Source organism: Myotis daubentonii, chromosome 1 (assembly GCF_963259705.1).
Source record: "Myotis daubentonii chromosome 1, mMyoDau2.1, whole genome shotgun sequence".
NCBI lineage: Eukaryota > Metazoa > Chordata > Mammalia > Chiroptera > Vespertilionidae > Myotis > Myotis daubentonii.
The window spans coordinates 139,653,510-139,667,848 of NC_081840.1; the positions used below are offsets into that span (position 1 = coordinate 139,653,510).

The following is a 14,339-nucleotide window of genomic DNA, read 5'->3' on the forward strand; positions in this document are numbered from 1 at the left end:
GTTGTTATCATTCATGCAAATTCATGTCATGTCTTATGGAAAATTTAACAAAAAGACAAGTCAAATTACCTAAAGCCCTGAGATGTTTGGAGCCATCCATCCCACAGTAAGGTCCTTTAGTAAACAGTGAAGGGCATCAAACAATGAGAACCTTCTGGGGAAAGAGCTTGTATTGCTGATGGCTACAACAAGAGAAACTGCCTTTGAGTAAACTAAACTTTCATCTTTTTTTTCCCCCTCAAAAAAGAAATTTAGCCCTAACCGGTTTGGCTCAGTGGATAGAGTATCGGCCTGTGGACTGAAAGGTCCCAGGTTCGATTCCGGCCAAGGGCATGTACCTTGGTTGCAGGCACATCCCCAGTAGGAGGTGTGCAGGAGGCAGCTGGCCGATGTTCCTTTCTCATCGATGTTTCTAACTCTCTATCTCTCTCCCTTCCTCTCTGTGAAAAATCAATAAAATATATTTTTTTAAAAAAGGAATTTAGAAAGAATCATAGAGCAGAAGGTAGGAGAGAATAAAACCACCCAATGCTTTTGACCAGAACCCATAACACTACCCAGAGTCCTGATTGCCCTTCAGAAATTTCTGAAGGAAGAAAAAGACATTTTAGTGGCCATTGTTTCAGCTGAGATGTCTGCTCCCTATGAATAGGTTTGAAGATATGCAGGAGCACCAAACACCCTCAGGAAAAAATGACATAATCCTATTCCCCTTATTTGGTGATATTTATTTTCATGAAAGATCTTTTTCCATCCCTTTACTTTTAGTCTGTATGTATCTTTCATTCTGAATTGGGTCTCTTGTAGACAGTACGTATTGGGTCTTATTGCTAGGTTAGCAATACTTATATCTGACAAAATAGACTTTAAAACAAAGGCTATAGTAAGAGACAAAGAAGAACACTACATAATGACATAGAAAAAAATCCAAGAAGAGAATATAACCCTTGTGAATATTTATGCACCAACATAGGAGCACCTAAATATGTAAAGCAAATCTTGATGACATAAAGGGAGAGATTGAAAGTAACACAACCATAGTAGGGTATTTTAACACTCTATTGACAAATAATGGACAGAAAGTCAACAAGGAAATGTTGGCCTTAAATGACACACTAGATCAGATGGATTTAATTGATATTTTCACAGTACTTCACTCCAAAGCAGCATAATATACATTCTTTTCAAGTGCGCGTGGAACAGTTTCTGGTATAGACCACATGTTAACACACAAAACCTCTCAATAAATGTAAGAAGATTGAAATCATATCAAGCATCTTCTCTGCCCATAATGGTATGAAAGCAGAAATCAATCAGAAGAAAAAAACCCTAAAAAACACACAAAGACATGGAAGCTAAATAACATGTTACTAAAGGATGAATGGATTAATAATGAGATTTAGGAAGAAATCAAAAGATACCTTGAAAGAAATGAAAATGTGAACACAACAACCTCAACATTTCTGGGCACAGTTAAAGCAGTCCTAACATGACTACCTCAAAAAACAAGAAAAATATCAAATAAATAATCTAAGTTTACACTTAAAAGAACTTGAAAAAGAACAACAAACAAAGCCCAAAGTGAGTATAAGGAAGAAAATAATAAAGATCAGAGCAGAAATAAATGAAATGAAGTATAAAATAAACAATACAAAAGACCAATGAAACCAAGAGCTAGTTCTTTGAAATGATAAACCAGATGGACAAACCTTTAACCAAGAAACCTTTATCCAAAAAAAGGAGAAGACCCAACTATATAAAATTAGAAATGAAAAAGAAGTAATAACTGACACCAAAGAAATACAAAGGATTGTAAAAAGATATTATGAACAAATATATGCCAAGAAATTAGACAATCTGAAGAAATGGATAAATTCCTATCTTCCAAAATAGAATCGGGAAAAATCATAGAATCTGAATAGATGGATTACAACTAGAGAAATTGAAGCAGTAACAAAAAATAAAATAAAAACAAAAAACAAGACAAAAACAAAACACCCCCAAAACTCCAACTAACAAAAGTCCTGGACCTGATGGCTTCACATGTGAATTTTACCAAACATTCAAAGAAGAACTAATACCTATCCTTCTCAAACTATTCCAAAAACTCAAGAGGAGGGAAGATTCCCAAGCTCATTTTATGAGACTAGCATTATCCTAATTACAAAACCAGATAAAGACATGGTAAAGAAAGAAAATTATAGATCAATATCACTGATGAACATAGATGCTAAAATTATTAACAAAATATTAGCAAACCACATCCAGCAATACATTAAAAAAATCATCACCATGACCAAGTGGGATTTATTCTGGGAATGCAAGGTTGGTACAACATCTGAAAATCAATAAATGTGATAAACCACATACACAAGATGAAGGATAAAAACCACATGAGCATATTAATAGATGCAGAAAAGGCATTTGATAAAATCTAGCACCCATTTATGATAAAAACTCTCAGCATAGTGGGAATAGAGGGATCATACCTCAACATAATAAAGGCCATATATGACAAAGCCAACATCACACTCAATGGGCAAAACTAAAAGCAATCTTCCCCTTAAGATTGAGAATAAGACAGGGATGTACGACGCTTTTACCCTTCTTATTCAACATAGTACTGGAAGTTCTAGCCACAGCAATCAGACAAGAAGATATAAAAGGCATTCAAATTGGAAATGAAGAAGTAAAAATGTCATTATTTGCAAATGATATGATACTGTATATAGAGTATCCTAAAGACTCCACAAAAAACTATTAGAGGTGATAAGTGAATTCAGTAAAGTAGCAGGATACAAACTAAATATCCAGAAATCAGTTGCACTTTTATGCAACAATAATAAATTATCAGAAAAGAAAACTAAGAATGCAATCCCATTTAAAATTGGTTCAAAAATACCTAGAAATAAATTTAACCAAGGATGCAAAAGATCTGTGCTTGGAAAATTATAAGACACTGAAGAAAGAAATTGAAGAAGATACAAATAAATGGAAGCATATACCATGTTCATGGATAGAAAGAATTAACATAATTAAAATGTCCATACTACCCAAAGCAATCTATAGATTCAACACAAGTATTATCAAGATGCCAATGGTGTATTTCAGAGAACTTAAACAAATACTCCAAAAATTTATATGGAACCACAAAAGGCCCTGAATAGACACAGCAATCTTGAGAAAGAAGAACAAAGTTGGAGGAATCGTGCTACCTGATGTCAAACTATACTACAAAGCCATGGTAATCAAAACAATATGGTACAAAACATCACTAATCAGGGAAATGCAAATTAAAACCACAAAGAGCGATCATCTCACACCTGTCAGAATGACTATCATCAATAAATCAACAAAACAGTGTTTTTGAGGATGCAGAGAAAAGGGAACCCTAGTGCACTGTTGGTGTGAATGCAAATTGGTGCGGCCACTGTGGAAAGCAGTATGGAGTTACCTCAAAAAGTTAAAAATGGATCTGTTTTAATACCCAGAAATTCCACTTCTGGGAATATATCTGAAGAAACTGAAAACACTGGAAATTTCCAGAAACTGAAAATTCTGGAAAGATATATGTGCCCTTATGTTCATTGCACTGTTATTTACAATAGCCAAGATTTGAAAGCAGCCCAAATGCCCATTTGTAGATGAGTGAATAAAAAAGTTGTGGTACATCTATACAATGGAATACTACCAGACGTAAAAAAGAAGGAAATCTTACCTTTTGTGACAGCATGGATGGACCTGGAGAGTATTATACTAAGTGATAAGCCAGTCAGAGAAAGACAAGCACCATATGGTTTCACTTATATGTGGAATCTAATGAACAAAATAAAGTAACAAAGTGGAGGAGACAGACTCATGGATACAGAGAACAGAATGACGGCTGTCAGAGGGGTTAGGCCACAGCCGTGGGCAAACTATGGCCCGCGGGCCGGATCTGGCCCATTTGAAATGAGTAAAACTAAAAAAGAAAAGGACCATACCCTTTTATGTAATGATGTTTACTTTGAATTTATATTAGTTCACACAAACACTCCATCCATGCTTTTGTTCCGGCCCTCCGGTCCCGTTTAAGAACCCATTGTGGCCCTCGAGTCAAAGTTTGCCCACCCCTGGTAGGGGCTGAGTGAGAAGGGTGAAGGGATTGAGAAAAGAAAAAAAAGAAAGACTCATGGACACAGACAATAGTATAGTGATTGCCAGAAGGAAGAGGGGATAGAGGGAGGTAGAAGAGGATAATGTGGGGATGAATGGTGGCAGAGGTGACTTGACTTTGTATGGTGAACACAATACAATATATAGATGATGTATTGTAGAATTGTATACCTGAAATTTATATAATCTTATTAACCAATGTTATCCCAAAAAGTTCAATAAAAAAAATTTAAAAAAATTGGAAAGGAAAAATAAAATCATCTCTATTCAGAGAAGAAACATGATTGTCTTTATAGAAAATTCAAAAGAATATATAAAAATAACCTATTAGAACTAATAAGAGTTTTGAAAAGTCAATTTTTAATATGAAAAATCAATAGTATTTTTAATGTACCAGTGATAAACACTGGGGAATCAAAATTCAAAAAAACCTTACCAAATATAATAGGAGCAAAAACATTAGATATTTAGTTGTAAGCTTAAAAATATGTCTGAGATCTGAGTCTGAAAAACTAGAAAACAACTGATATTAAATAAGACTTAAATAAGTTGGAAAATATACCCTGTCCATGGATTGGAAAACTAAATAGTGTTAAGATTTTAATTCTCTTCAAATTAATCTATAGATCCAAATAACAGATTATTTTGTAGAAATGAACAACATGACTTGAAATTTCATATGGAAAGGCAAAGAAGCAGAATAACTAAAACAGTTATGAAAAAGAACAAGGTTGGGAGGACATATGCTACCTGATTTTCAGACATATTATACAGCTACAGTAATCTAGGATAAGCACATATATGAACAGAACTGGATAGATTGTTCAGAAATAGACTTACACATATACAGTCAATTGATTGTCAAATGATTCTGGAATAACTGGATATTCACTTGTAAAAAAATAAATAAGAACCTTGACCTGTATCATACTAATTAACACAATATGAACCATATAATAGTTTTAAATCTAAGAGTATGAAGCTTCTCAAATACAACAGAGAACAATTTGTGACCTTGAATTAGGCAAAAGTTACTTAGGTACAAAAAGCATGATCCACAAGAAAAAAAATTGATAACTGAGAACTGGAGTATATAAAAAAGTTTAAAGTATGATCTTTGAATAAAAAGCCCTGTTAGAAAAATTAAAAAGCCATCCACTTCCTTGGAAAAATTATTGAAAAAATTAAAAAGTATATTCCTTTATCTAATAAAGAATCTGAAGCAAAAATATATATAAAGAACTCTCAAAATTCAACAATAAGAAAGAAACCCAAATTTTAAAATGAGCAAGATATTTGAATAAACACTTTATTAAAGGAGCTATATGAATATCAAATAGGCAAATAGGATGAGGTTATATAAATCACCACAAATTGTATGAGGTCATGCAAATCACCATGTGAAGTCATATGAGGAACCATCACATATTGGAATGGGTAAGATAAAAGAAAATAAAGAAAAACTGGCTGTACTAAGTACTGCTGAAAATGTGGAAGAACCGGAAATCTCATATAAATGCAGGTGGGAATACAAAATTATTCAATCTCTGTAAAGTGTTTGGCAATTTCTTTATACACTAACTGCATGACCCAGCAATCTCAAGAGAATCTAAGACATAAGGGCACACAAAAACCTGTGTGTGAATATTTATAGCTGCTTTATTCATAATGATCCTGAAAAGAAAATAAACTAAATATCCTTTAGCTGATGACTGGATTTAAAAGCTATGGTATCCTATATAATAAAAGGTTAATATGCAAATCGACTGAACAGCAGAACGACCAGTCGCTATGACACTCACTGACCACGAGGGGGCTCAATGCAGGAACTGCCCCCTGGTGATCAGTGTGCTCCCACAAGGGGAGCACTGCTCAACCAGAAGGTGGGCTCACAGCTGGCGAGCACAGCAGCAGTGGTGGGAGCCTCTCTCCTCCGCAGCAGCGCTAAAGATGTCCAACTGATGGCTTAGGCCCGCTCCCCATCAGTTGGACATCCCCTGAGGGCTCCCGGACTGTGATCATGCCCAGGCCGGGCTGAGGAACTCCCCCTCCCCCCACCACTCTGAATGCACAATTTTCGTGCACTGGGCATCTAGTATCTGTATAATGAAATCCCTCTTGACAATAAGAAGACATGAACTACTGGTACACGTAACTATGAATGAATCTCAAATGACTTCTGCAAGATTTAGGTTTTCTAAGGCTACATAGCATATAATTACATTATATGACATTCTGGAAAGAGCAAAACTCTAGAGACAGAAAACATCAGTGGTTGCCAGGGCCTGGGAGTTAGGGAAAGGTTTTACTTCAAAGAACACAAGGGTATATTTTTTGTGTGTGGTGAGAAACTATTCTACATCTTGATTGTGGTAATTTACATGACCCCATGCTATTGTCAAAGTAGGAGATGTTGATGGGGGAAAAGAGACATATGTGATACTTTCAACAATAAAGAATTTAAAAAACAAAACTCAGAACTATAAGCTAAAAGAGATGACTTTTCTTGCATGCAAATTATACCTCAATAAGCCTGACTTTTATTGTTAAAAAGATTTTTAGAAAGCTGTTTGCTTGGGAAAAGATATAATAAAGGTCAGAGCCAAGTAAATGAGAAAAAAAATTATATAAGAAGGACGCACAACTACTTAAACCAGGATGGAGGGAACCCAAAGAGAGAAAAGGTTTTCAAAAAAGATGACACTAATAAATTAGGGTTAAGATGCTTGCAAAAGACAGCTTCATCCTGGCCTGAGAACTCAACAAGGAACAAAAAAACACAGAGTATCTTAAGAAATAGAAATAATTTCCAGCTGCTCTATAGCTGAGGCAACTGAGACAAGGAGAGTGGTAGGCAGAACTCTAAAGTGCGCCCACCCCATTCGGGTCCCCTGCAGTACACACCCAGTATAATCTCTTCCACTTGAGTGTGGGTGAGACTTGTAAATATCATGGAAATTCCCTCCCATGATTAGGGGACTAGTCAGTTGACTCTGAGTTCATCAAAAGGAAGTTTATCCTGGGTGAACCTGCCCTAATCAGATTAGCCTTTCAAGGAGGGTCTCCTGCAGTGCGGTGAGGTAAAGACCTCTAGGAGCCAAGAGTCAGGGGGAAACAGGAACTGGATTATGCCAAAACCCAGTGATCTTGGAAAAGGACCCCAAACCTCAGGTCAGATCAAAGCCCCGAATAACACCTTGATGCCCAGACTTCTAATAATAAGATGACAAATGTTCCTTTAAGCCACTAGGTTCATGGCAAATGTGTCATATAGCAGTAGAAAACCAATTCAAAGAGCGAATTAAAATGTGCAAGCTAGTTCAATCAATGTGAATACTCTCATGGTTGTGACTCCAATAGCTCTTCACCCAGTAGTAAGGCAGTTTTAATGACTTGCACTGCATGGAAAAGCGCCACAAAAGGTAACGTCATAGAGAGAAGAGGTGAAGGCTAAGGGGATGACATCTCTGGAGAATAATCTCCCTCAATTCTGTTCAGTGGTGGCCAAGAGAGCCCAGCATAGACTAGTGAAGGGGCCCCTGGTCTTGTCTCATCGAACATAGTAACTCACTGATCCCACAGCCTTCCCTTCTCTACATCAAGGCCATGACCGCAACCATTCAAGTATGAACATCTCCTCTCTGGGCTGAACACTCTCACACAAGTCTCCAGGGCCAACAGTAACAGCCAGGGCAGAATTCACTGGACTTTCTTAACACTTATTCTCAACACACTCACTTGTTAAGCTGGGCACCAGGAAGTAACCACTCAACTTTATAACCATAAAAGAAATATGAATCATTCCTGAAGCATCTTTCCATATAGGTTAAAATAGATAGCAGGAGTCCCACCCCACCCTAAAGAATACTATTTGAATTACAGGTTGCAGTATCTTGCAAATTTAAAAGAATTATAATCTTAATTTTCATAACATTATTCGTTCTTTTAAGTTGTTCATTTGAAAGGTCATATAATGAAAATAGCACAAATAACTTACCCTGTAACATTTTAGTCTGATGAAATCAACATAGAGACACATCTATCTGAATTTTGACTGATGTTCTATAAGATCCGCCCCAAACCTGTAACCTCCTTTAAGCACACACAGGATCCTAAGTTCACAGCATCCTACATATTCAATAATATCCTAGCCAGATGCTCAATTCTGAAAGAAGGAATGAAAAGATATGTTAAAGCATAACTATTTCTGAATATTTTTGTTCCTTTTAGAAAAATGCATGATGTACTATACATATTAGATAACACAGGAAGATGTGGAGAAGAGCTTGGGAGACAGAAGCCTGCAGATAAAGCAGCTTTGTTCAAGTTTGACAAAGAGAGAGTGTTCAACACATATTTCTGACAATTACATCATCAATAGCACATTGTTACTCCTCTGTGTCACAAAAATGATTAAGGTGTAAGCTATAAAGTCAAAGGTCATGGATGTTGTTATTTTATCACCACAGAGGCTGGTGGTTGAGCTTATGCTGTGATGGCATTTGCTGATAGTATGCTCACTTTATGGCATGGAGAAAGGAAATGGAGAATGACTCAACCAGCTTGCAACATTAGAGGAGACTGGAAGAAAAAACCCTTAGTAACTATCAAAAGAATAACATTTGCCTTATATTTCACAAAGATAACACATTACCTTTGTGAAAGGTGCCCCAGAGTACAGTTCCAGTAGCCACCATTTCCATGAAATGCAATGTGAATGACGCCTCGCGGAGTTATGCAATGATGTAACCTTGGGTTGGTACCCAATGCCTAATTTGGAACTTTCATTGTATTTTCTTCTAATTGTTTCATGTCTAGAAATCCATTATTCATGCACGCATACAACATTAAAACCTATTGGCAACTCAAATAGAAGTAGATTTAAAACAAGCTGAATGATCTGAATATATATAAAATGTTATATTATGAATGATTGACATATATTATGTAATTACATAATATATTTTATTTATTATATACATTTTTATCCCTCTTTTATTTTTAAAAATTATTTTAATTTAAAAAATTTTTAAATTACAGTTGACATGCAATATTGTATTAGTTTCAGGTATACAACATAGTGATCAGACATTTATATAACTTACAAGGTGATCACCCCCATAAGTCTAGTATCCATCTGACATCATACATAGTTATTACGATATTATTGATTATATTCCCAATGTTGTCTTTTATATCCTGGTTACTGTTTTTATAACTAGCAATTTTTACTTCTTAAACCTGTCATTTTTTTTGATCCCATTATAAATGTTTTATATAGTGTGTGTATACACACCCAGATCTACACTAATAAAAGAGAAAGATGTAAATTGACCATACCCCCAAATGCTTCCCATTGGCTAATCAGCAGGATATGCAAATTAACTGCCAACCAAGATGGCGGCCAGCAGCCAGGCAGCTGAAGCGAAAAGGAGGCTTGCTTGCTCCAGTGATGGAGGAAGCCAATGTTCCCGGCCTGCGGCAGCCCAGCTCTGAGCTCTGGATGCAACAATGTTGCAATTATAGAAGCTAAACAAAGCCCAGATAGCTGCTTTCAGCCGTCAGCGGGCTCAGAGCTTAGAGTGCCAGTGATGGCAACAGAGTTTCAATTATAGAAGCTAAACAAAGCCCAGATAATCTGCTTTCAGCAGCTGAGGCCTCAAGCTGGAGCCGGACTCAGAGCTAAAGCCGGCTCTCAGCTCTAGTGACAGCCATAGAAGGTAAATAAATCCCAGAATAAAAGAAAAAAAGGAGAGGTTGGGAGCTTCAGTCACCCGCCAGCCTGAAAACGGCCCTCAGCCCCTCATCCAGACTGGCCAGGCACCCCAGTGGGGACCCCCACCCTAAAGGGGGTGCAGTCAGCCTAAAAACAGCCCTCAGCCCCTCACCCAGACTGGCCAGGCACCCCAGTGGGGACCACCCCCAGAAGCCTCAGCAGCCGGTCTTGCCTTGCGCCCTGGGAACTGCAAATCAGCGGGTCTGGGCTGCAAGGCAAGGCCCGCCCCCAGAAGCCCCAGCTACTTTAAAAATAGAAGGATCTCCTTTTGAACCAATCTGTTTAGATTCATGATTAGTAAAACAGTACGGAACTAATGAAATACAGTGATAGGAATTAGGAAGTGTGACACTGATGGTTCTGGGCATGTGAAGGGTGAGGGACAGAAGGGTACACACGGTCTTCCCTTCAGTTCTGCTGGAGAGATGAGCTCTGAGGGCCGGAGCTGCTCCATGCCCAGAGGAGGTGGGTGTGGTCAGTGGCTCTGTTACAGAACTTCCTGCCAAGCAGAGACCTTACCCGACCCACAGGAACCTTTTTACTCCAGAAAACAGAAACAACCAGTTCCCAATGGGCATGGGAAAACCAGTGTACCCTCCTATGCACAGTGTCCTGATGGAGTGACGGGGGAGGTGGGCGAGGGGAGCAGTGCAGAGTTGTTAGGCAGCTGGAATGGGAGTGGAAATGCCATGAAATGTCCACAGTCCTGGCTGTGCCCATAGCCTGGGCAGCTCCTCCAGGCCCTGGCTGAGGGATTAGGGCTGATTCTCTCAGGAAGGGAATATTCCATGGGTGAAAGATTACAGGCTCAGGGTGGGCCGTGTGCTAGTTTGGGGCAAATCCCTCAGCATTCCTGCTGCCAAGCCCTCAAAGGAATGAGGCAGAGGCACCCCTCACCCCAAGACCCCTTCGTGGACATTTTAGTATCTACGTGATTTTTAATCCCTTCAGGGAGACTTTCTATCCTGCAGTCCCATCCCACCCCACTGTTGCTGTTTGTCTGCTAGCTGGGTCGAGCATCAAGGGGAAACGGGGTTAATACTCACTGAAAGACTACTGATCCTACCAGGAAACCAACCTATTTACTGTACTGTTGTAAATATACCATTTATATCCTGTATATTGGCTTCTTTTAAATAAATTGAAATGTCTTAGAAAAAAAGACAAGGCAGGGTGGGACCCAGAAGACCCAGAAGCTGCCTGATATGGTAGTAACTCTATCAGTAAGCACTCTGAAAGTCAGTGGCATAAATGCACCAATTAAAGGGCAGATTATGAGGGTGAATTAAAAACAAAACCCACTTTAAATATAAAGACACATATAGATTAAAAGTAAATGAATGAAGCTGCAGCCTGTTTTGCTCAGTGGATAGAGCATTAGCCCGTGGACTGAAGGGTCCAAGGTTCGATTCCAGTCAAGGGCATGTACCTCAGTTGCTGGCTTGATCCCCAGTCCCTATCAAAGCATGTGCAGGAGGCAACTAATCAATGTGTCTCTCCCTTTCCCTTCACTCTCTCTAAAGTTCAATGGAAAAATATCCTTGGGTGAAGATTAACAAAAACAAAGTAAATGGATTAAGTAACATTAAAGAAATTATAAGAAAAATAAATTCCAAATTCTGTTAGTTGTATAATGGTTATGTTTAAATTATTAACACCTAAGAAATTAGGTGAATGATACATATAATATGCTGTAGTATTTTATAGTTTTTTTTACATGTATGAGATTATTTCAAATTAAAATATTAAAAAATTTAAAAATTAATAAAATATTAATTGAAATGTATCTGCATTACATGAAAAATCTCCTAATTGCTTCTAGCATAATTTATTAAATTGCGCTAAAATTTATAAGGGTTCAATTAAAAAATATCTTAATTCTAAATGATATAATAGAAAATATATAATAGTGCAGTTATAAGCACTTATCTGAAAATACAAATTTAAAGAAGTGAATTTAAAGAAGGGATTAGGCAAAGAAAATATATGCACAACCCATGGACACAGACAACAGTATGGTGATGGCCAGAGAGAAGTGGGGGGCAAGACCTGGGGAGAGGGGGCAAAAGGGAGGAAATGGGGACATCCTATATAATAATAATAAAAGGCTAATATGCACATTGACTGAACGGCAGAATGACCGGTTGCTATGATGCACATTGGCCACCAGGGGGCAGATGCTCAATGCAGGAGCTGCCCCCTGGTGGTCAGTGCACTTCCATATGGGGAGTGCCACTCAGCCAGAAGCTGGCTCATGGCTGGCCAGCGCAGTGGTGGTGCCAGGAGCCTCTCCCACCTCTGTGGCAGCACTAAGAATGTCCAACTAATGGTTTAGACCTGATCCCTTGGGGGCCTAAGCCTTTAGTCGGACATCCCCAAGGGCTCCCTGGCTGCTAGAAGGATGCATGACTGCAAGCTTAGGCCTGATCCCCTAGGGAGTGGGCCTAAGTCGACAGGCGGACATCCCCCAAGGGGTCCTGGACTGTGAATGGGCGCAAGCTGGGCTGAGGGACCCCCCCCTCCCCCGAGTGCACAAATTTTTGTGCACCGGGCCTCTAGTATACATATATAATGTCAGCCATGGTTTCAGGTTCAAAATATGGTAACCAAAAAATGTACATCAGCATGCCAGATATTCTATAAAAAGGACATTTGTTTCCAGCATGATAGAATGAGGAGGTCAACATGTCCTTTCCACAAACAGCAACTATAAAGCTGTAAAAAACTATTAAAAACAACTACTTCACTCTGGAAATCAACCAAAGGCATATAACAAACTGAGAATCATTTATACATGAAAACATTGAACACTGGGTAGAAACAGAGCAAGTCTATGGATTCTTGCCCAAGAATGCTCCTATTGTGTTTCCTAGCTCCCCAACTCTGTTGCTCAACCAGGTAGTTCAACGAGGGTGAGGCACTGACAGAGGGAGCTTACCTGACATGTGAACAGGGAGGACCAATGACTCAATTTTTCAGTATTTGCAGTCCTGTTTGAGCAACTAACTGATTAGACCAGTCTGGGACTTGATAGAGAATTCCAGGGGATTGGAGTCATAGGAGAGAGCTACACAATAAACTCTTAGCATATCCCAAACTGGCCAGAGCTATGTGTATGCACAGCAGAGTCTAGAGTGGGCCTAAGCTTCCTACATGTCCCTGGATGATGGAGCCTGTAAGCATGTTCGGAGGAAACCTAAGGAAGCCCAGGGGAATGTAAAAGGCAAGAAGACTTGAAAAGGGCTGGAAAGCTGAATGTGTTTGCCAACCCTTACACACATTCATCAGCAGAGTGGAAGCCTTACTGGCTCAAGGTGTTTAAGTACAATTTCTAACTAATCTAAGGCTGAAGGCTAAGCTATTTAGACAGAGGGGTGAACCCTAGCAAGTGAGGCTTAAAAACAAGAAAAATAAACTGCACATCATCAAAGACCTGCTTTGTGTGTGACAGGGGGCAGTGCCCCAATTCCCCTATCGGCCCTACTCTGTGTGTGACGGGGGAAGCTCCCCAGCCCCTCTGATGGGCCCTGCTCTGTGCATGACATGGGGGAGCTCCCCAACCCCCTGATCGGCCTTGCTCTGTGCGTGATGGGGTGGTGCTGCAACCTCCCCATCAACCCTGCCTTGAGTGTGACAGGGGCCGGTGCCCCAACCCCCCAATCGGCCCTACCATGAGCGTGACTGGGGGTGGCATCGCAACCTCCCGATCCATCCTGCTCTGTGCATGACAGGGGGCGGCGCCCCAACTCCCCAATTGGCCCTGCTCTGAGCCCAACCAGGGGCTGCACCTAGGGATTGGGCCTGCCCTCTGCCACCCGGGAGCAGGCCTAAGCCAGCAGGTCATTATCTCCCGAGGGGTCCCAGACTGCGAGAGGGCACAAGTGGGGCTGAGGGACAGCCCCTCCCCCTGCCAGTGCCCAAATTTTTGTGCACTGGGCCTCTAGTCCTATCTAATAAAAGAGAAACATGGTAATTAGCCATACCTCCGCTACCCTTCCCATTGGCTATTCAGGGCGATATGCAAATTAACTGCCAGCCAAGATGTCGGGCGGCAGCCAGGCAGCTTGAAGCGAACAGGAGGCTTGCTTGCTTCAGTGACGGAGGACTCCAACGTTCCCCGCCTGCCGCTGCCGGTCTCTGAGCTTGCAGTTTGAAACATTGTTACAAATATAGAAGCTAAACAAAACCCCAGAAACCTGCTTTCAGCCAGCTGGGATCTCAGAGCTGTTCTGAGTTTCGATTATAGAACCTAAACAAACCAGATACCTGCTTTCAGCAGCTGAGTCCTAAGAGCTGGAGCCAAGCCTCAGAGCTAAAGCTGGCCCAGAATAAAAAAAAAAAAAAGCAAAAAAGGAGCGGTTGGGAGCTTCAGTCACCCGCCAGCCTGAAAACAGCCCTCATCCCCTCA

General features: G+C 39.8%; 1 protein-coding gene across 1 annotated transcript in view; it reads right to left on the reverse strand.

Moving 5' to 3' along the window:
- The window catches only part of PRTFDC1 (phosphoribosyl transferase domain containing 1), a 107,738-nt gene that overhangs the window by 78,490 nt on the left and 14,909 nt on the right, over positions 1 to 14,339 (reverse strand). Inside the window, 2 exon segments of the mRNA XM_059698229.1 lie at positions 8,153 to 8,302; positions 13,085 to 13,127. Coding sequence (XP_059554212.1) covers positions 8,153 to 8,302; positions 13,085 to 13,127 — 193 coding nt within the window.